Source organism: Salvelinus alpinus, chromosome 2 (assembly GCF_045679555.1).
Source record: "Salvelinus alpinus chromosome 2, SLU_Salpinus.1, whole genome shotgun sequence".
In the NCBI taxonomy this organism is placed as follows: domain Eukaryota; kingdom Metazoa; phylum Chordata; class Actinopteri; order Salmoniformes; family Salmonidae; genus Salvelinus; species Salvelinus alpinus.
The window spans coordinates 13,201,128-13,222,790 of record NC_092087.1 but is presented as its reverse complement, the minus strand read 5'-3'; the positions used below and the strand labels follow the sequence as shown (position 1 = coordinate 13,222,790).

Sequence of the window (21,663 nt, the reverse complement as noted above, 5' to 3'; positions counted from 1 at the left end):
ATGAATATGTATGAACTTTCCAATTTGTAAGTCGCTCTGGAGAAGAGCGTCTGCTAAATGACTTAAATGTAATGTAAATGAGTACAGGTGATCTCGAATATTTTTTCCCTCTGGTTGTGCATTTAACATGTTGATAGAAATGAGGTAAAACGGATTTAAGTTTCCCTGCATTAAAGTCCCCGGCCACTGGGTGAGCGGTTTCCTGTTTTCTTATTTCCTTATATAGCTGACTGAGTGCTGTTTTAGTGCTAGCATTCGTCTGTGGTGGTAAATAAACAGCCACGAAAAGTATAGATGAAAACTTTCTTGGCAAATAGTGTGGTCTACAGTTTATCATAAGACACTCAACTTCAGGCGAGCAAAATCTAGAGACTTCCTTAGATTTTGTGCACCAGATATTTTTTACAAATATGTCTTACCGGAGTGTGCTGTTCTATCTATCTAGCCGGTACAGCGTATATCCCGCTAGCTGAATATCCATTTCATCGTTCAGCCACGATTCCGTGAAACATAAGATGTTACAGTTTTTGATGTCCCGTTGGTAGAATATTCATCTAATTTACCTCGTACCTCGTTTAATTTATTGTCCAATGATTGTACGTTGGCAAGTGATATTGACGGTAACAGCAGCTTTCCCACTCGCCTTCTGCGGATCCTTACGAGGCACCCCGCTCTGTGTCCTCTTTCTCTTGCTAATGATGGGGATGTTGACTTTGTCGGGTGTTCGAAGTACGTCCTGTGCATTCAGGAGGATGTTCCCTAAGCAATATATAGGTCATTGTGATAACAGTTATAAGCTCAGGTACTGCTGGAATTCATACCCAGGGTCTCCTGTTTGCAAGACATGTGCTTTCACTAGTTAACCCACAGTTCCCAACACATCTGCAATGCAGTTTGGCAAGCCCGCTCTTTGAAGGAGGTGGATGGCAGTTGGCTCAAACGTGTCAATTGAAATCTATGAAACTTGAAGAGTAATGTGGAAGTAATCTGGAAGTAATCTGGAAGTAATGTGGGAGTATAAGATGGTCCTTCGAAATACCACAATAAAAACGTTTTTATCATTTTTGCCTACTTTCCATGTGTCCTATCTGTGCTTTGAATTCAAAACAGTTAACACAAACTAAGCTAGCAGTGTTGTTAAAAGTTCAATAGAATTTTTTTTTCAGAATGTTATTTAATTACATTCAAATTACCTATAATATCTGTTCTCAGAATGTTAATAAAACCTCCCAGGAAAACTTTTAGGGAACTCCAAAAAATATTTCTCAGAACCTCCCTGCATTCTGTTCCCAGAACAGGCTACATTTGTATTTCCGTTGTCAGAATGTTTAAAAAACGTTATATTTTAACGGTCAGGAAACTTTATGGCTACCTTCCCAGAACCAATGGGAAACCAAAATCATACATTCCCACAACTTCCAAGGAACCAAATGTGCTAGCTGGGTAAGATTTCTTACATTCATTGTCCTTCAAATCTCTACAACCCATCCCTATTTTTCATGAATTAAACAACATTTATTAATAACTGAAATATCTTAAACTTCCACAATAATCTTTAAGTTTCATAGAGAGCAATAAACACAGTTGAGCCAACTTGGGTTTAATTTTCCAAACAGATAGCCTACAGATCAATGAAAGGTACATAATGATAGGTTCCTAGACAAATTGCACAATTCTACCCATCAGAGTAAGCTACTGTTGTATGCAAATTTATTTTCTAGCCATGGGCATGCTGCATATCACTAAACAACAATAAATTGTTGATGTGGTTCTGCCAATTGATTCAATTTATTGCTTTTTTAAATAGTTCAATGTTGACTACAGACTTGGGTTCAAATGTGCATTTGAGTATCTGGTATTTTCAAATACACAGCCCAAAACAAATACTTTTGAGTATTTTAATGGTTATTTGTCAAAACGAAATAGTCTACCAAATTGTGTTTGAGAGTATTTTCAAATACTTATTTCGAACACTATTTTCAAATACCTGGGTTAAATGCATGGGAGTGTATTTGAGTCAGTGTATTTGAGTATTTTCAAATACTTTCCACGTGTATTTCCAAATACACTCAATATATTCAACTACTACTTTTCAAATAAAATATTTCTGAATTCTTATTTCAAATGTATGTGAAAGTAATTGAGATATTTTAAATAGTATTTGAACCCAGGTCTGGTTGCCTATATAGTGTTTTAACTGTAAAACTACTGAAGGCCCACCTGTAAGAAGAAAACACATTTGAAAATTTACAAAACCAGGGGCCATATGCACAAAGCATCTCAGAAAAGGTCCTAGGAATCCTGTTAAAACCTGTTTTTTGACAAAAAAAACTCCCAACTCAGAGTAGGTTTAGGATGATGTTAAGACACTGCTTAGACAAACTCTGAGCCAGGAGTAAAATCAACTCATAAAAGTTTATCTCAGCTGGTAATCACGCCAGTTGTGAACTCTATAGCACGCTTCAGACAACCACGGTGAAAAACTAATAATAATTTTTGCCCAACATGATCACTTTGCCTACCCTTAATTCTTGCCTAATATGTTATCACTCATATTTATTTATATTGACCAATTCTGATGGTTTTTAAAAGCAGAATTTTTACTAAATTATTGTTATATCAACACACTCCACTCCCGTTTAACAACTCTAACTCGTTTTGGCACTGTAGCTAACGCATCAAGTAACTTGCCGATAATGATGCAGACAATGTTCGAAAGGTCTTTTGATCGAACATAAGCCCTAGCCATCCGTTTGTATGACAGATATGTGATAACCATGTTTCCATACTGGACGTTATTGTAAAGCCCTGTACGTTTTGTAGAAAACGCTGCCATAGATTTTTTAAGTAAGCTGTTCTTGGTTGATGACAGCGCGCCACACAGTGCAACCTGGTTTTTGTTGAATCATCTGCAACTGGACACTGACATTTTCTAACACTGTTTTTTTTTCACCGAATCGAGAACGAAGAAAGTTTTGCCAAGAACATCTTGGTTGAAAAATCTATAGTGGCTTTTTGTGTAGGGCTTTCCTGTACTGCTCAGTATGGAAATTAAGTCATCACATATCTGGTGTACAAACTGGAAGCTACAAAAACCCCAGATGCCTTCAATTGCCAATTTACAGGCATGCCCAATTTAGGCATACTTTTTAACAATGTGCTCCAAAGGTATAACTTGAAAAAACATGATGTAGATAATTAAAGATTAACTTTTTAGGGATAGGGGGCAGCATTTTCACTTTGGATGAATAGCGTGCCCATAGTGAACTGCCTCCTACTCTGTCCCAGATGCTAATATATGCATATTATTATTACTATTGGATAGAAAACACTCTGAAGTTTCTAAAACTGTTTGAATTATGTCTGTGAGTATAACAGAACTCATATGGCAGGCAAACTTCCAAACAGGAAGTGGAAATTCTGAGGCTGGTTGTTTTTCAACTCATCGCCTATTCAAATCCCAGGAAGATATGGATTTGTTTGCATTTCCTACGCCTTCCACTAGATGTCAACAGTCGGTAGAACGTTGAATGAAGTTTATGCTGTGTTGTGGGGCCGGATGAGAGGGGAATGAGTCATTGGTCTGGCAGATTGCCAGTTCCTGGTCACGCGCATTCCACATGATATCGCCTTGCGTTCCATAACTTATACAGACACGAAGGAATGCTCTGGTTGGAACGTTATTGGATATATATGATAACAACATCCTGAAGATTGATTCTCTACTTAGTTTGACAAGTTTATTCGACCTGTGATATAACTTTTTTAAGTTTTCGTCCGACGTTATGCGTGACTTGCACGAGCGTTTGGATATATTGCAAGCGCGTGCTTGCAAAAGTAGCTACTTGGACATAAATAATTGACATTATTGAACAAAACAACAATTTATTGTCGAACTAGGATTCCTGGGAGTGCATTCTGATGAAGATTATCAAAGGTAGGGGAATATTTATGATGTAATTTCGTATTTCTGTTGACTCCAACATGGCGGAGAAATGTTGTTTTTATCTGAGCGCCGTCTCAGATTATTGCATGGTGTGCTTTTTCCGTAAAGTTTTTTTAAAATCTGACACAGCGGTTGCATTAAGATCAAGTGTATCTTTAATTCTATGTAAAACATGTATCTTTCATCAAAGTGTATGATGGCTATTTCTGTTATTAGATGTGGCTCTCTGCAATTTCTCCGGATATTTTGGAGGCATTTCTGAACATGGCGCCAATGTAAACTAAGATTTTTGGATATAAATATGCACATTATCGAACAAAAAATACATGTATTGTGTAACATGATGTCCTATGAGTGTCATCTGATGAAGATCATCAAAGGTTAGTGATTCATTTTATCTCTATTTCTGTTTTTGTGACTCCTATCTTTGGTTGGGAAAATGGCTGTGTGTTTTTGAACTTGGTGGTGATCTAACATAATCATATGTTGTGTTTTCGCTGTAAAGCATTTTTTAAATCGGACGCACTGGGTAGATTAACAAGATGTTTATCTTTCATTTGCTGTATTGGACTTGTTAATGTGTGAAAGCTACATATTTCGAAAAGATATTTTTGAATTTCCCGCGCTGCCTTTTCAGCGAAATGTTGTGGTGGGGTTCCGCTAGCGGAACATGTGTCCTAGAAAGGCTAACCAGTTAAGAGTTACCAGCAGGAGTCTTAATAATAGAAAAAGGCAGCGAGTCAGTGGTTCCTGCGCCACATGGAATTGCTTTTGAGTCACAATTGGTTATTCCCCATCATTTGCAGCAACGTCAATGAGCATCATCACTGTCTTTACTTTGCACTATCTCAAAATGTTGTGATTACCAGCTGAGATAAACTTTTATGAGTTGATTTTACTCCTGGCTATATGATCCTTAAAATAATGTTTTGATATTTATATATGATCCACCCATAAATAATCTAGACCTACATACAACAGTATCTCTTGCTTATTTGACAATGACTTCACAAGCCTATTTCACATGATATGCCTAAATTCTTCAACGCACTAGGCTAAAACATTTACTTTAGGACAGCTCATGAGGTCGCCTAAATTTCTGTCAACTAGGTGGGACTTTATTGACTAATAGGACTCATGCATAGCTTTTATTTTTACGAATAAGAGTAGGAGTAAAATGTCTCTATTAGAATTTCCGAACAATTTTCTACTGTTGAGACGCTTTGTGGATACGGGCCCGAAATGTACATACAGTATTATTTTCACAAAAGCTCGTAATAACACAAGTTCTTGAAAACACAGGTCTGAAACACCAGAATGTAACACATTGATTCATTAATTACATAAGAGTATATACTGCATTACCTTTAGGGTATGTACCCTTTACGGTATGTACCCTTTACGGTACGGTTTTGTTATTAAAATGAAACTTCTTTATCCAGTATATATACCAGCATTTATAGTACTGACAAGGAACTAAATGAATACTTTTTTGTTCTTATATCAGTTTGAATTTCATTCAAGAGTACATAATATTTAGTTTGTTTTTGATTTGCAATGCCCGATAACTGGTCAATGTCTCAGGATCACCTCCAAAGCTGTATCCAAATCCACCAGATGATGCTGAGCCACAAATTATTAGAACTACCTGGCTTGAACAACCACTGCTTGAGCCCAGTGATGCAAAAGTGGACAACCATATCAGGTTCAGACTATATGACCATGTCTTTCTGTCCCTTCAGTATGGGAGGTTGCTTTATATATTGAGTTTAGTCAGTCAGTCGGTCAGTCTGCCAGCTATCAGAGAACTCATAGTCAGAGCCCCTGCATAGTCACTCACTGACACCTACAGAAACAGTTTACAGTATACTCCTAGTGGTGGAGACTGAGGTGGATCCTGGGAAACGGAGTCCTACAAGCTGTTTTTTTCAGTGGCAGCGGAGCTGGTGGTGCCGGAGCATTCTGCAGTCTCTGTGCTGCGGGGGAAGTAGACGGTGGTCTTGTGTTCTTCGTAGGTGTCGATGTGTTTGAGGTGCACCACCATGTGCAGCGCGTAGGCCAGGACCAGGAGAAGGATGAGGGAGGTGATCAGACCCATGAGGATTGCCGGAGTGAAGAACGTAGCGCAATCGCTGGCTGAGCCAAACTTGTTGGACAGCACATTGAACGATTGTATCTGTCGAGCAAAGAGAAATATAAAGGTGAGATGTTAGAGTAAAGTAAACGATGCAACAAAGTAGGGCTGTAACGAAATCAGTATTGCAATATTTTTTTACATGGCAAAAATGAAAACACGAAGCAGACAAAAGTTTTTGGTCCTTAAAAAACATGCTGTATGTAAAATATTGTATGCTATACCTTGAAAAATAAATAATTGTGACTCTGGATGACAACATAATAATGTTTGTTTCCAACATTAGAGCTGTTTTCCTAAAGAAGTGAAGCCGCTTCGTGTGTTGTTTTCTTGCCAAGATACTAAAGATTATCGCAATACTGGTATCGTCCCTGCTCTACAAAGATTACATTTATTTACTTTTATTTCAACAGGGAAGTCATATTGAAACTATAGTCTCTTTTGCAAATGAGCCCAGCACAATACGAAAACAAACACATCAATAGGCAATTATAGATAAACATAAATATACACAATATTCCCATGAAATACACATTAAGATACAACACAGTCAATTAAAACAAACACTTTCTTCATTATAAAATCCTCTGTCACCTGTCTGAATTGCCCTAGGGACACCAAAGCATCCAACCGAAATGTATTTTGGAGATTTTTTAAAACATAGGGTGCAAGGAAGTTAAATGTAAATCTAAACAGTGAAGTTAAGTAAGTTGGAAGCTTGTGCAGCAGGGCTTTGTAAACAAAAAGAGTGTAATGATGTGATCTACGTGACTTCAAAAAGGTCCAGCCAACCTTTTGGTAAAGAATGCAGTCTCCTGTGATCAAGGGGACTCGTTCGATTATAGAACCATCCGATGAGCCAATCTTACGAGAATTTGAAAACAACATGTATTTAAGCACAAGTTTTATATCAGTAAGGGCGTCCTGTACAGTTGCAAAATCAGACTATAGCCTTGTCACAGCCAGGTCAGCAGTAGGGGAAATTGCTTTATTTACCAAAGATTTGAGAATCTTAGACAGACATGGAGGCCTGGAGATTGGATGATAATTATCAAGATCACTACCATCTCTGCCCTTATGGAGTGGCAGCACTGTTTTCCATACTTTTGGAATTTTTCATGATAACAATGTTAGATTTAAGATATAGGTTACTGAGCCAGCAATGAGGGGAGCAGCTAAAACAACTAAAACAGGAAGCGCCCGTGCTTAGGTCTATCCAACGCTGGTCTGACCAATCGGATTCCACGCTTCAAGATTACTTAAATCACGTGGACTGGGATATGTTTCGGGTAACCTCAGATAATAACATTGACGTATACACTGACTCTGTGAGCGAGTTAATAAGGAAGTGTGTAGGAGATGTTGTACCCACTGTGACTATTAAAACCTTCCCTAACCAGAAACCGTGGATAGATGGCAGCATTCGTGTAAAACTGAAAGCACGTACCACCGCATTTAATCATGGCAAGGCGACTGAAAATATGGCCGAACTACAAACAGTGTAGTTATTCCCTCCGTAAGGCAATCAAACAAGCAAAGTGTCAGTAGAGAGACAAAGTGGAGTCGCAATTCAATGGCTCAAACATGAGACGTATGTGGCAGAGTCTACAGACAATCACAGATTACAAAAAGAAAACCAGCCCCGTCGCGGACATCGACGTCTTGCTTCCAGATAAATTAAACAACTTACTTTGCACGCTTTGAGGACAATACAGTGCCACCGACGCGGCCCGCTACCAAAGACTGTGGGCTCTCCTTCTCGTGGCCGACGTGAGTAAAACATTTAAACGTGCTAACCCTCGCAAGGCTGCCAGCCCAGACGGCATCTCTAGCCGCGTTCTCAGAGCATGCGCAGACCAGCTGGCTGGTGTGTTTACGGACATATTCAATCAATCCTTATCCCAGTACGCTGTCCCCACATGCTTCAAGATGGCCACCATTGTTCCTGTTCCCAAGAAAGCTAAGGTAACTGAACTAAATGACTATCGCCCCGTAGCACTCACTTCCGTCATCATGAAGTGCTTTGAGAGACTAGTCAAGGATCATATCACCTCCACCCTGCCTGTCACTCTAGACCCACTTCAATTTGCTTACCGCCCCAATAGGTCCACAGACGATGCAATCGCCATCACACTGCACACTGCCCTATCCCATCTGGACAAGAGGAATACATATGTATAAATGCTGTTCATTGACTACAGCTCAGCATTCAACACCATAGTACCCTCCAAACTCATCATTAAGCTTGAGACACTGGGTCTCGACCCCGCCCTGTGCAACTGGGTCCTGGACTTCCTGACGGGCCACCCCCAGGTGGTGAAAGTAGGAAACAACATCTCTCCCCCTCTGATCCTCAACACTGGGGCCCCACAAGGGTGGGTTCTCAGCCCCCTCCTGTACTCCCTGTTCACCCACGACTGCGTGGCCATGCACGCCTCCAACTCAATCATCAAGTTTGCAGACGACACAAGAGTGGTAGGCTTGACTACCAACAACGACGAGACAGCCTACAGGGAGGAGGTGAGGGCCCTCGGAGTGTGGTGTCAGGAAAATAACCTCTCACTCAATGTCAGCGAAACAAAAGAGATGATCGTGGACTTCAGGAAACAGCAAAGGGATCACCCCCCTAACCACATCGACGGGGCAGCAGTGGAGAAGGTGGAACGTTTTAAGTTCCTCGGTGTACATATCACAGACAAACTGAAATGGTCCACACACACAGACACACTCAGGAGGCTGAAAAAATGTGGCTTGTCACCGAAAACCCTCACTAACTTTTACAGGTGCACAATTGATGGCTTCCTGTCAGGCTGTATAACGTCTGGTAAGACAACTGCACCGCCCACAACCGCAAGGCTCTCCAGAGGGTGGTGTGGTCTGCACAACGCATCACCGGGGACAAACTACCTGCCCTTAAGGACATCTACAACACCCGATGTCACAGGAAGGCAAAAAAGATCATCAAGGAGAACAACCACCCGAGCCACTGCCTGTTCACCCCGCTACCATCCAGAAGGCGAGGTCAGTACAGGTGCATCAAAGCTGGGACAGAGAGATTGAAAAACAGCTTCTATCTCAAGGCTATCAGATTGTTAAACAGCCACCACTAGCACAGAGAGGCGGCTGCCTACCTACAGACTTGATATCATTGGCCACTTTAATAAATGGAACACTAGTCACTTTAATAATATCACTTTAAGAATGTTTACATATCTCACATTACTCATCTCGTATGGATATAATGTATACTGTATCCATCACTATCTATTCTTTACTACCTATTGCATCTTAGCCACTCTGTCACTGCTCATCCATATATTTAATACTATATATTCTTATCCCATTCCTTTACTAGATTGTGTGTATTGGTTTTGTAGTGGAATTTGTTAGATATTAGGTTTTGTTGTGGAATTGTTAGATACTACCTGTTAGATACTGCTGCACTGTCGGATCTAGAAGCATAAGCAATTTGCTACACTCGTAATAACATCTGCTAACCATGTCTATGTGACCAATAACATTTGATTTGATTTGAAGTACAGAATGCCGAAATGCAATAACTTGACTACCATTTTCTGAGTTAATCTGCAAAATGTCAGAATCAGCGTTAAGCCCACTCTTAGAGATAGTAGGGCTAGACGCTCTTTGAAAAAGATAGCCCGCTGAAATAAAATGACAATTAAATGCATCAATGATGCCATTTTTGTCCGTAATGGGACAAGAATGAATTTGTTGGGGCGGAGAGTAGGAAGTGCAACCCTTTAGAGATTTGACAGTTTTCCAGAATTTAGCCAGATTCCCTTTACAATACAGATTGCCAATCTGGGCCTAAACCTGTGTTCCTGGCCTTGACCCAGGCAACATTTCTCTTGTGAATGACTTTGGATAATTCAGGAGTGAACCAGGCATTCGATCTACCTTTACTATCAGAGTTTTGAAGGGGCATGATTATCTACAATAGTATTGAAGACATTTGCAAAAAAGCTTCAAGCTAAATCAGGTTAGGGATAGCTGAGATACAATCGAAGTCACTAAAATAAAGATTATGTAAAAAAAAAATGCTTTTTTAAATGTCCTCTTAGTGATGACACGAGGCTTAGATTTATGCATTCTCATATCTCTGACACAGACAACTGGCCAACGGTCACTAAAATCCAGTGAGAAAACCCCACTATCAACATATTTATCTGGAGTATTCGTCAAAATAAGATCAATCAGATTAGATTTCGATGGATGTTTAGGATTGGGCCGTGTAGGCTCAGTTATCAGCTGAGACAGGTTTAGGATTGGGCCGTGTAGGTTCAGTTATCAGCTGAGACAGGTTTAGGATTGGGCCGTGTAGGTTCAGTTATCAGCTGAGACAGGTTTAGGATTGGGCCGTGTAGGTTCAGTTATCAGATGAGACAGGTTTAGGATTGGGCCGTGTAGGTTCAGTTATCAGCTGAGACAGGTTTAGGATTGGGCCGTGTAGGTTCAGTTATCAGCTGAGACAGGTTTAGGATTGGGCCGTGTAGGCTCAGTTATCAGATGAGACAGGTTTAGGATTGGGCCGTGAAGGCTCAGTTATCAGATGAGACAGGTTTAGGATTGGGCCGTGTAGGCTCAGTTATCAGCTGAGACAGGTTTAGGATTGGGCCGTGTAGGCTCAGTTATCAGCTGAGACAGGTTTAGGATTGGGCCGTGTAGGCTCAGTTATCAGATGAGACAGGTTTAGGATTGGGCCGTGTAGGTTCAGTTATCAGCTGAGACAGGTTTAGGATTGGGCCGTGTAGGTTCAGTTATCAGCTGAGACAGGTTTAGGATTGGGCCGTGTAGGCTCAGTTATCAGCTGAGACAGGTTTAGGATTGGGCCGTGTAGGCTCAGTTATCAGATGAGACAGGTTTAGGATTGGGCCGTGTAGGCTCAGTTATCAGCTGAGACAGGTTTAGGATTGGGCCGTGTAGGCTCAGTTATCAGCTGAGACAGGTTTAGGATTGGGCCGTGTAGGCTCAGTTATCAGCTGAGACAGGTTTAGGATTGGGCCGTGTAGGCTCAGTTATCAGATGAGACAGGTTTAGGATTGGGCCGTGTAGGCTCAGTTATCAGCTGAGACAGGTTTAGGATTGGGCCGTGTAGGCTCAGTTATCAGATGAGACAGGTTTAGGATTGGGCCGTGTAGGTTCAGTTATCAGCTGAGACAGGTTTAGGATTGGGCCGTGTAGGTTCAGTTATCAGCTGAGACAGGTTTAGGATTGGGCCGTGTAGGCTCAGTTATCAGATGAGACAGGTTTAGGATTGGGCCGTGAAGGCTCAGTTATCAGATGAGACAGGTTTAGGATTGGGCCGTGTAGGCTCAGTTATCAGCTGAGACAGGTTTAGGATTGGGCCGTGTAGGCTCAGTTATCAGCTGAGACAGGTTTAGGATTGGGCCGTGTAGGCTCAGTTATCAGATGAGACAGGTTTAGGATTGGGCCGTGTAGGTTCAGTTATCAGCTGAGACAGGTTTAGGATTGGGCCGTGTAGGTTCAGTTATCAGCTGAGACAGGTTTAGGATTGGGCCGTGTAGGCTCAGTTATCAGCTGAGACAGGTTTAGGATTGGGCCGTGTAGGCTCAGTTATCAGATGAGACAGGTTTAGGATTGGGCCGTGTAGGCTCAGTTATCAGCTGAGACAGGTTTAGGATTGGGCCGTGTAGGCTCAGTTATCAGCTGAGACAGGTTTAGGATTGGGCCGTGTAGGCTCAGTTATCAGCTGAGACAGGTTTAGGATTGGGCCGTGTAGGCTCAGTTATCAGATGAGACAGGTTTAGGATTGGGCCGTGTAGGCTCAGTTATCAGCTGAGACAGGTTTAGGATTGGGCCGTGTAGGCTCAGTTATCAGCTGAGACAGGTTTAGGATTGGGCCGTGTAGGCTCAGTTATCAGCTGAGACAGGTTTAGGATTGGGCCGTGTAGATTCAGTTATCAGATGAGACAGGTTTAGGATTGGGCCGTGTAGGCTCAGTTATCAGATGAGATAGGTTTAGGATTGGGCCGTGTAGGCTCAGTTATCAGCTGAGACAGGTTTAGGATTGGGCCGTGTAGGTTCAGTTATCAGCTGAGACAGGTTTAGGATTGGGCCGTGTAGGTTCAGTTATCAGCTGAGACAGGTTTAGGATTGGGCCGTGTAGGCTCAGTTATCAGATGAGATAGGTTTAGGATTGGGCCGTGTAGGCTCAGTTATCAGCTGAGACAGGTTTAGGATTGGGCCGTGTAGGTTCAGTTATCAGCTGAGACAGGTTTAGGATTGGGCCGTGTAGGTTCAGTTATCAGCTGAGACAGGTTTAGGATTGGGCCGTGTAGGCTCAGTTATCAGCTGAGACAGGTTTAGGATTGGGCCGTGTAGGCGTCTGCAGTTATCAGCTGAGACAGGTTTAGGATTGGGCCGTGTAAGGCTCGGAGTTATCAGCATGAGACAGGTTTAGGATTGGGCCGTGTAGGTTCAGTTATCAGCTGAGACAGGTTTAGGATTGGGCCGTGTAGGCTCAGTTATCAGATGAGACAGGTTTAGGATTGGGCCGTGTAGGCTCAGTTATCAGCTGAGACAGGTTTAGGATTGGGCCGTGAAGGCTCAGTTATCAGATGAGACAGGTTTAGGATTGGGCCGTGTAGGTTCAGTTATCAGCTGAGACAGGTTTAGGATTGGGCCGTGTAGGCTCAGTTATCAGATGAGACAGGTTTAGGATTGGGCCGTGAAGGTTCAGTTATCAGATGAGATAGGTTTAGGATTGGGCCGTGTAGGCTCAGTTATCAGCTGAGACAGGTTTAGGATTGGGCCGTGTAGGTTCAGTTATCAGCTGAGACAGGTTTAGGATTGGGCCGTGTAGGTTCAGTTATCAGATGAGACAGGTTTAGGATTGGGCCGTGTAGGCTCAGTTATCAGATGAGACAGGTTTAGGATTGGGCCGTGTAGGTTCAGTTATCAGCTGAGACAGGTTTAGGATTGGGCCGTGTAGGTTCAGTTATCAGCTGAGACAGGTTTAGGATTGGGCCGTGTAGGCTTCAGGTCTATCAGCTGAGACAGGTTTAGGATTGGGCCGTGTAGGCTCAGTTATCAGCTGAGACAGGTTTAGGATTGGGCCGTGTAGGCTCAGTTATCAGATGAGACAGGTTTAGGATTGGGCCGTGTAGGTTCAGTTATCAGATGAGACAGGTTTAGGATTGGGCCGTGTAGGCTCAGTTATCAGATGAGACAGGTTTAGGATTGGGCCGTGTAGGCTCAGTTATCAGCTGAGACAGGTTTAGGATTGGGCCGTGTAGGCTCAGTTATCAGCTGAGACAGGTTTAGGATTGGGCCGTGTAGGCTCAGTTATCAGCTGAGACAGGTTTAGGATTGGGCCGTGTAGGCTCAGTTATCAGCTGAGACAGGTTTAGGATTGGGCCGTGTAGGCTCAGTTATCAGCTGAGACAGGTTTAGGATTGGGCCGTGTAGGCTCAGTTATCAGCTGAGACAGGTTTAGGATTGGGCCGTGTAGGCTCAGTTATCAGCTGAGACAGGTTTAGGATTGGGCCGTGTAGGCTCAGTTATCAGCTGAGACAGGTTTAGGATTGGGCCGTGAAGGTTCAGTTATCAGCTGAGACAGGTTTAGCTCAGAGCAAATATCTTTTAGCGTATCTGACAATATTAGAATCTCCCAAAACGAATAGCTCCTATTTACCATACTTAGCAATTCAAATAAATTGTTAAGAGAACATGAAGAAGCCGAGAGGGGCGATACACTCCTACTAGTGTCAGCTGGATATTAGGACCAAGGCCCACATTAAGAACAAGACAACTAGTGTCAGCTGGATATTAGGAACAAGGCCCACATTAAGAACAAAACAACCAAAATGCTTAGGGACAGAGGTAGCAAGAGATACAAAAATATTTGAATGGTCAATATGGCAACCCCCCCACCTCTTCCTATTCTGTCCCATCTGTAATCATTATAACCAGATAGAGACACATCAGAGTCCAGCACAGAATTATTTTAGAAATTACCAGAATGTCCAAATTGGATTCAGAAGCCAGAATTTCAATCAAATCCATCTTTGAAATCAAAGTTCTGGAATTTACATGAACTAATCCTAGACCGCAGCTGCCGGATTTCAGGTCAGATGGAGTCTCTAATACAAGCATGCTATGATCAGTAGGTAACCCCTTATTTGAAAATACCATGGGATTGGTTTGAATTGGTATAGGTACAAGATTGTCTAGAACCATTGGGCCTATGCCTCGAGTGAGGACATGGGTTAAAAATAAGAGTCAATGAGGGTTACCTGTTGCGGGCCTGCAGTATGATGACAATGCTGATAATTTATGGTTGTCTCAGCGCAGCACATAAAGGATATGATATCCTTTTTTAATCTTGTGGATTTTTATATATCATGTAACTCTTTAAGAAACCAAACATGAATCTTTCTGGGTTCATACACAAACACAATAAAAAACAATACAATAAATAACAAGGTATTGTTATGGTATAAAAAATGATGCCGCCTAGAGGTATAACTAGGAACTGCCCTGTATTATGACGAGTTGAATGAAGCCACACTCAAGTTGCAGTTCTGTTTACAGATCATTCATGATTATTTTACCAAAAGGTTTTAACAAACAATTCAAGTTATCCAGTTATTCACTACAATTCAACAGGAGTAGCTGCCGAGTTCCAACAGAACCCTCAGAACATGCGCCCCTATTAAAACGTGCCTCGCCCTCCTGCCATAAAACGATGCCTCCCTGTAAAATCAATGCATAACAACCTGGAAGTCTGTGAAGGTGATGTGCCAGTTTGCAGAGTTGTCTGTGATGGAGCTGGGTACGAGCAGCGTGTCGTACTTCTGCAGACTGCTGACGTGCTGACAGTGGTAGGAGTGGGTACTAGGAGCGTAAACATCGGTGGCGTTGAACGTTGCCTCGTGGGTCCAGTTGTAGTGGATGTGTACGCTGTCCAGAGTAAACCAGTTCTGCCCTGCCGACTCATAGAATGTGTTGGACATTTGTAGTCTGTTGGAACAGTGCATACATTGATTACACAATTACATTTGAGTAATTTAGCAGATGCTCTTATCAAGAGAGACTTACAGTCAGTGTACAGTACAATAAATAAATATCAAGTATCACAACCAAAATGGACCCCGCACAATATACTTCAGACCAAGTGTTTTATTTACCTACATGTGACCTGACAAGGAAATCCATGGGCCAATCTATTATTTGCAAAATGGTCCTTAAAGCCTAGCACTGGCTATAAAAAATAATGAAGAGGCAAACCTAATTGCAAGTCCTCTCAAGTCCTCCACATCTCCGAAACGTAGTACAAGCCTGGTGGAAAAACAAGGTTCAATAGTACTATCGAATGAATTAATCAATTAATGACATTTTATTTTTGTGTCAAATTGCCAGTTGGCAACCCATTCCTCATTGCATTAATTGACACATAAACAAACATTACAATAATTCACTCTGATAATTCAGTGATAATTCTTCTTCCGGTGTTCTCTGTCATTACTTAATCCTTCGAAAATGGAGGATAGCGAGGAAGATTAATGTATCGGGAAGGGCAGGAGGAATATCTACAGCCGCTAAGCAGACATACGTAGCTTTGTCTTTGCTGCACATAGAGCCTTTGGTGTCCACTGGTGCATCGGGGCCGAAGGCCTTCTCTGTGAGATCCACTAAGGTGCTGTTCCTGAACCTGATAGCAAGCTTCCTGGCCCGAAACAGGATACATGTTTTGCTGTTGTAAACCACGCTCAGAGGAGAGTAAGGAAGAATGCTGGATGTCTGCAGTAGGCTCCGTTTGGTTCTGTGTGGGGAGTCCAGCTGCCACTCATAGGGCTGACGGTGGTGAAGAGAGGATGAAACAGGAAGGGGTGAAAGAGGGAGAGAGATAGCAGAAGAGACAGAGGGGAAGACAAAAGAAAATAAGAAAGGGAGAAGGAGAGGTAGAAAGAGATAAGATGGTGGCTCACTGATTGACAAACAACAGTAATCTGAAAAACTATTACAGATTGCTTTTTCATCTCATTGTGGGGTCTACAGTTGGCGTTCATTGACCAATAAGACTTTGTGTAAAGGTGTTGTTGTTAGGAATAATCTAATCTATTTATAATTTTATGTTGAAATTAAATCTAATGGTTTATCTCACTGAGACTAAGCCTTCTGTCTGGGATTAGTTTCAGACGGCTGGGAATAAAAGCTTTTTTCATGAACAACGCCATATTGGATTCCTAGAAACGTCAGTCTCTAGTGTCTAATCACACACACAGTAGTCTATATCTCCCTTCTCTGAAGTGTGCACTCGTTCACTATTTTCTGCAAATCTGGTAGAGGCATTGGCTAGTGGGAGTTTCCACCATATTTGTTGTACCAGTCATCTCCTTTCAAGTCAGTGAAGTGAAGTGAACAAGTGCACACTTCGGGAGGAAGGAAAGATAATAATTGGGACCTGCAGGACTCTCCTGAGAGGGTCCTCCGCTATAAGCGAAGAACTCTCCCCATCGGAAGCAGCACTGTGGCTCTGGGCAGCCAACCCATCTGTATACAAGGAGAAAGAGAGACATTTTATTAAATAAAATATTTAGAACTTATAAAGCAATTATCAAATTAATATTAACAATGTGTCACTACTACTACACCAGTGTCACTATTACACAGATAAATTAACAACACAAGGTGAAGTGCTACCAGTGAATTTAGTGTCTTTTTTTATACACATACCATTAAAAAAAACAATTCAAAACATTTACATAATCCATTGACAATAAGGGAAAATAACTCACTGTTTTGAACCCTGATATCTTGGGATGTGGGCCCCGCTAAACTGTAAACATACAAAAATAAATGATTATTTCAGATGATATAGAAGTAGCCTATAAGGTACTGGACAGTGAACATCAACGTAAATATCCCTTATAGTATTACTAGGACTGTAGATGTAGAGACAATGGTAGATTGAACATAACATCATTAAAATAAAAAGTATTTAATATTAATGTCACAAATGTATAATTTGTACAGTTCTTTATTTAAAATGTAGTTATTTGTTACATTTAAAACCTATCAGTACTACTTATTTCTCTGTGAGTGAGGCGGATATATAACATTTAGCAAATAAAACATGATTTTTTGTCTCTCTGAAATTAAACCATCAAGTGATAGATTTTAAACAAATACATGTCTGTCTTTGAACAACCCCATGCCATGATCAGATAGTGAAACAAACACACCAATCTCTTTCAGAATTTCTTAAAAAGATAAAAGGTAATTTACCAACAAATCTTCCCAGACCGTGGTGTCCTTACTGGGAATCAGGGGAGCTAGCAGCCAGACCATGGTATCCTTACTGTGAACCAGGGGAGCTAGCAGCCAGACCATGGTGTCCTGACTGTGAACCAGGGGAGCTAGCAGCCAGACCATGGTGTCCTGACTGTGAACCAGGGGAGCTAGCAGCCAGACCATGGTATCCTTACTGTGAACCAGGGGAGCTAGCAGCCAGACCATGGTGTCCTGACTGAACCAGGGGAGCTAGCAGCCAAACCATGGTATCCTTACTGTGAACCAGGGGAGCTAGCAGCCAGACCATGGTATCCTTACTGTGAACCAGGGGAGCTAGCAGCCAGACCATGGTATTCTTACTGTGAACCAGGGGAGCTAGCAGCCAGACCATGGTATCCTTACCTGGGAATCAGGGGAGCTAGCAGCCAGACCATGGTATCCTTACTGTGAACCAGGGGAACTAGCAGCCAGACCATGGTGTCCTGACTGTGAACCAGGGGAGCTAGCAGCCAGACCATGGTATCCTTACTGTGAACCAGGGGAGCTAGCAGCCAGACCATGGTGTCCTGACTGTGAACCAGGGGAGCTAGCAGCCAGACCATGGTGTCCTGACTGTGAACCAGGGGAGCTAGCAGCCAGACCATGGTGTCCTGACTGTGAACCAGGGGAGCTAGCAGCCAGACCATGGTGTCCTGACTGTGAACCAGGGGAGCTAGCAGCCAAACCATGGTGTCCTGACTGTGAACCAGGGGAGCTAGCAGCCAGACCATGGTATCCTTACTGTGAACCAGGGGAGCTAGCAGCCAGACCATGGTGTCCTGACTGTGAACCAGGGGAGCTAGCAGCCAGACCATGGTATCCTTACTGTGAACCAGGGGAGCTAGCAGCCAGACCATGGTATCCTTACCTGGGAATCAGGGGAGCTAGCAGCCAGACCATGGTATACTCATTAGGGCTAAGGGGGGTTAGCGTAGACTGTCTGCCCACCAGATCTGAGGAAGCTACCTGGACTGGCAGGCAGCAGTGTTGGAGTCCTCAGGAAGTAAACTGAAATTCCAATGTTCTTCATTTGAATTTGAATTTCAGTTAACTTCCTGAATTGAAATGGAATTGACTCCAACCCTGACTGACAAACATTAGCAGTGTAATTTTAGCACTAGCCTGTAGTCTGTAAAAAAGCGTCTCGGTACTTTTATATCAATGCAAATTTCAGCAATGTAATGTACAAAGCACATTTTCTATAGCTTTCGTCTTCGGGTGTCGAGTAGAATTCTCCATTGGACCATTACTAGTCTATTAGAGCAGTGGGTAGTTCGCATCTATAGTTTACCCAGTCATAATCCAATGCAGAGTCTGGTGCTTGCAACCGCAGGATAGTGTGTTTGATTCCCAGGACCACCCGTAAGTAAAATGTATGCAAGCGTGACTGTAAGTCACTTTGGATAAAAGCGCTGCTAAATAGTATTTATATTACATTGTGCTTATATTCTGCATGAATCAGAATTCCTTATCTGATTCGTTCATCACTTCATAAAGCATGACCCTGCAGTAAGGCACTGCATTGTGTGTGGCGATTTGTTTAATACTATTGCAGAGAGGCATATACTACTGTAATACTATGTTGTCTATGACATGACTAGAACATATTCAGTGTACCTCAGTGTAAAAGTGTAATTATCTGACATTTGTTATTGAAAGCCCATCTGTGGCTGTATCTCTGTTGGCCTGGTTCAGTGATGTAACAATACATTTGGGAGTTGATAAGGAGTGATTGCTCTGTCTTCTTTTCACCAGCAGATGCCATTGTTACGTAATAAAAAGTGACAGAACACTGAGTAGTCATTTATCTGAACACAAATGTCAACCTGAATTTGCTACACAGACCTACACGGCCTCATCAAAACCACTAACCCAAGCAAAAATGTAGCTTTCATTCAAACGACTGAACCGATTGTGATGATCTACAGGGGATAAAGAAATCCTCTCCTACCTCTGTCCCCACCCCACCCTACACATCAGCTTACAAATCCACTCTGTACTCTACCCTGCTGCTGTCATTGACTGGCTGCAACATAGCATGTCGTGGACCAGCCATTACATAATAAATATGATCCACTGATCATCTCTCTCACTCACCTCACAATGCCAGACATGTCATGTATTCTGTGAGGGTAAGTTTGAAGATAAGAGGGGCTGCTTTTAGACTTCCTCCTGTGCTCAGACTAACGCCTGCACTGCCTTACATGTTGCCACCAATGCCCTTGAGGCAATATGTTGCCAATTACATTCTGTTTTTTTATGAAGTTAAATGTTCCCTAATAGATGAGCCCAAGGTGTTAGGAGAAAGTGCGGAGAATAATTACTTTGGTAAACAGGTCGGGGGTTGGTGGGTTGTGGGGGGGGGTTGATCTTTTCAGTTAAAGATCGAACATGTTAAGCAGTATTGTCCATGTATAGTTTGTTCCTAAATGCACAAAAGACACATTGACAAGTGAAATGAGCCTGAAAATGTGTTTTATTGATTATGTTTCAGGATTATTGCATTTGGAATGATCCTGACCTCTCGGATCATCAGGTGACTTTGTTTACTGTATTCTATGTTTTCATCACCTGATTAAATCACATTATAAATTGGGTGGTTGTGCTACCAGTAGGGTAGCTATGTGATATTGGGGTAGCTATGTGATATTGTGATATTTAAGCAATAAACGTGAAGGGGTGTGGTATGTGGCCAATATACCACAGCTAAGGGCTGTATCCAGGCACTCCGCGTTTCGGCGTGCACAAGAACACCCCTTAGCCGTGGTATATTGTCCATATACCACACCCCTTCACGTTTATTGCTTAAATATCACAATATCACATAGCTACCCTACTGGGAGCATTATAAGCCCATTCTTTGTATTCAGGGCATGTTTACAGGCATCTGAATTGAAATATCAATAAAATATGATATGAAGAAATGTATAAACAGTACATGCACAATACTGCCTAACATTTTAGCTTAACATCTGATCTTATATTTAGATATAAAGCCCCTGTGCTGTCTATTCAAGAAAGGTTGACTGGAGGCTGCTGGAGCCTAGGCAGCAGCAGCTGGGGCAAATGTCAGGGTTATGACAAAATGCCACATGCCAAAACAGGATGATTAAGAAGTCAGCAGGGTTCAGAAGGTGGGGGTATTCAAGGCACCAGGATCTACCGGGCAATCTGCTATGTCATATTTCAGTCAAAATATGGTGGATCCGGCTCCCCCAGACTACTGCATTCATTAAAGTTATACAAAATACAATTCATGGGATATTATATCCATGTTCTTAAAATGAACTGCAATAATCCCATTGTCATTCACTAGAACCAAAATCAATGAATTGCTGTCCAATGGAATACTACAAACAAATACATTAATTTACTATAACAATCTGTATCCTTTTTGTCATAGTTAACATATTCTATTCAATATATTCAACTGTAAAACTAATGAAAATAACGTTTCTGTGTTACAGAAATAACAAAAGGTTTTTATGTGATTACTGTTTTTACATTTTGATTATTTGAGTGGCAGCCGTGCCAGACATATTGAGGTGAGTAGCATAGAATAAAATAGAAGAGAATTCCTCCATCTAGCATCTTACGGAGCTGTACTCAAATAGTGGAATTCTTAGAGGAAGGCTGTCTGCAGTATACAGCACACATAATTTGACTCCATCTCATCTCTGATGTAGCAGCATTCATCCCTGTCTATTTTTTGTAGTGCATATATGGATTTGCCCTGTAAACTGATGCCTTCAGAGCAACACCTATGCATTGTCTCTTGTATTTCACTGACAGAGCCCTAGTAGCTACATTTGCATTGCAGATGTGCACACTACAGTATCGTACCCTACAGTAACAGTGCAGCACATCTTAAATGTACAAGAGGGGAATCACTATCACAATGGTTACAGATGATACGAGATCATGCTTTTTACAGATTCACAAACGCATTCTAAAACGGTATCTTTCTCCTCATTCCCACGGTCTCATCACACTATAAAAGACCCTCGTTCTCCCCCTCCGTCTGCACAGCATCCATCCATCGCCCTGCCTGACTCCAGCCTAGAGTTGAAATAGCTCCTTTCACACCTACCTTTTTTCCACAACCGCAGACACTTGATCAAAGGACAAAGAGAGCTGCAGAAAATAAACGACAGAAAATAAATAAAAATACATAAAGAAGTCTTGTTTTGCCATGGAGCCGGCCAGGTGAGACTGCCACAGATGATGACTGCTTCATAACGTTCTTCGATAAGAGCCGAAGCATGAA

General features: G+C 42.0%; 1 protein-coding gene across 1 annotated transcript; it reads right to left on the bottom strand.

The window, feature by feature from the left end:
* Window positions 1-289: 289 nt before the first annotated feature.
* Window positions 290-21,645, bottom strand: LOC139542544 (V-type proton ATPase subunit S1-like protein). The gene is made up of 7 exons (XM_071348111.1): window positions 21,487-21,645; window positions 16,862-16,902; window positions 16,528-16,616; window positions 15,676-15,917; window positions 15,351-15,401; window positions 14,840-15,083; window positions 290-6,122 (listed from the first exon to the last, which is right to left on the bottom strand). Exons 1-7 carry the CDS (start codon window positions 21,588-21,590, stop codon window positions 5,859-5,861), a joined length of 1,035 nt encoding a protein of 344 aa, XP_071204212.1. The 5' UTR covers window positions 21,591-21,645; the 3' UTR covers window positions 290-5,858.
* Between the last annotated feature and the right edge of the window lie 18 nt (window positions 21,646-21,663).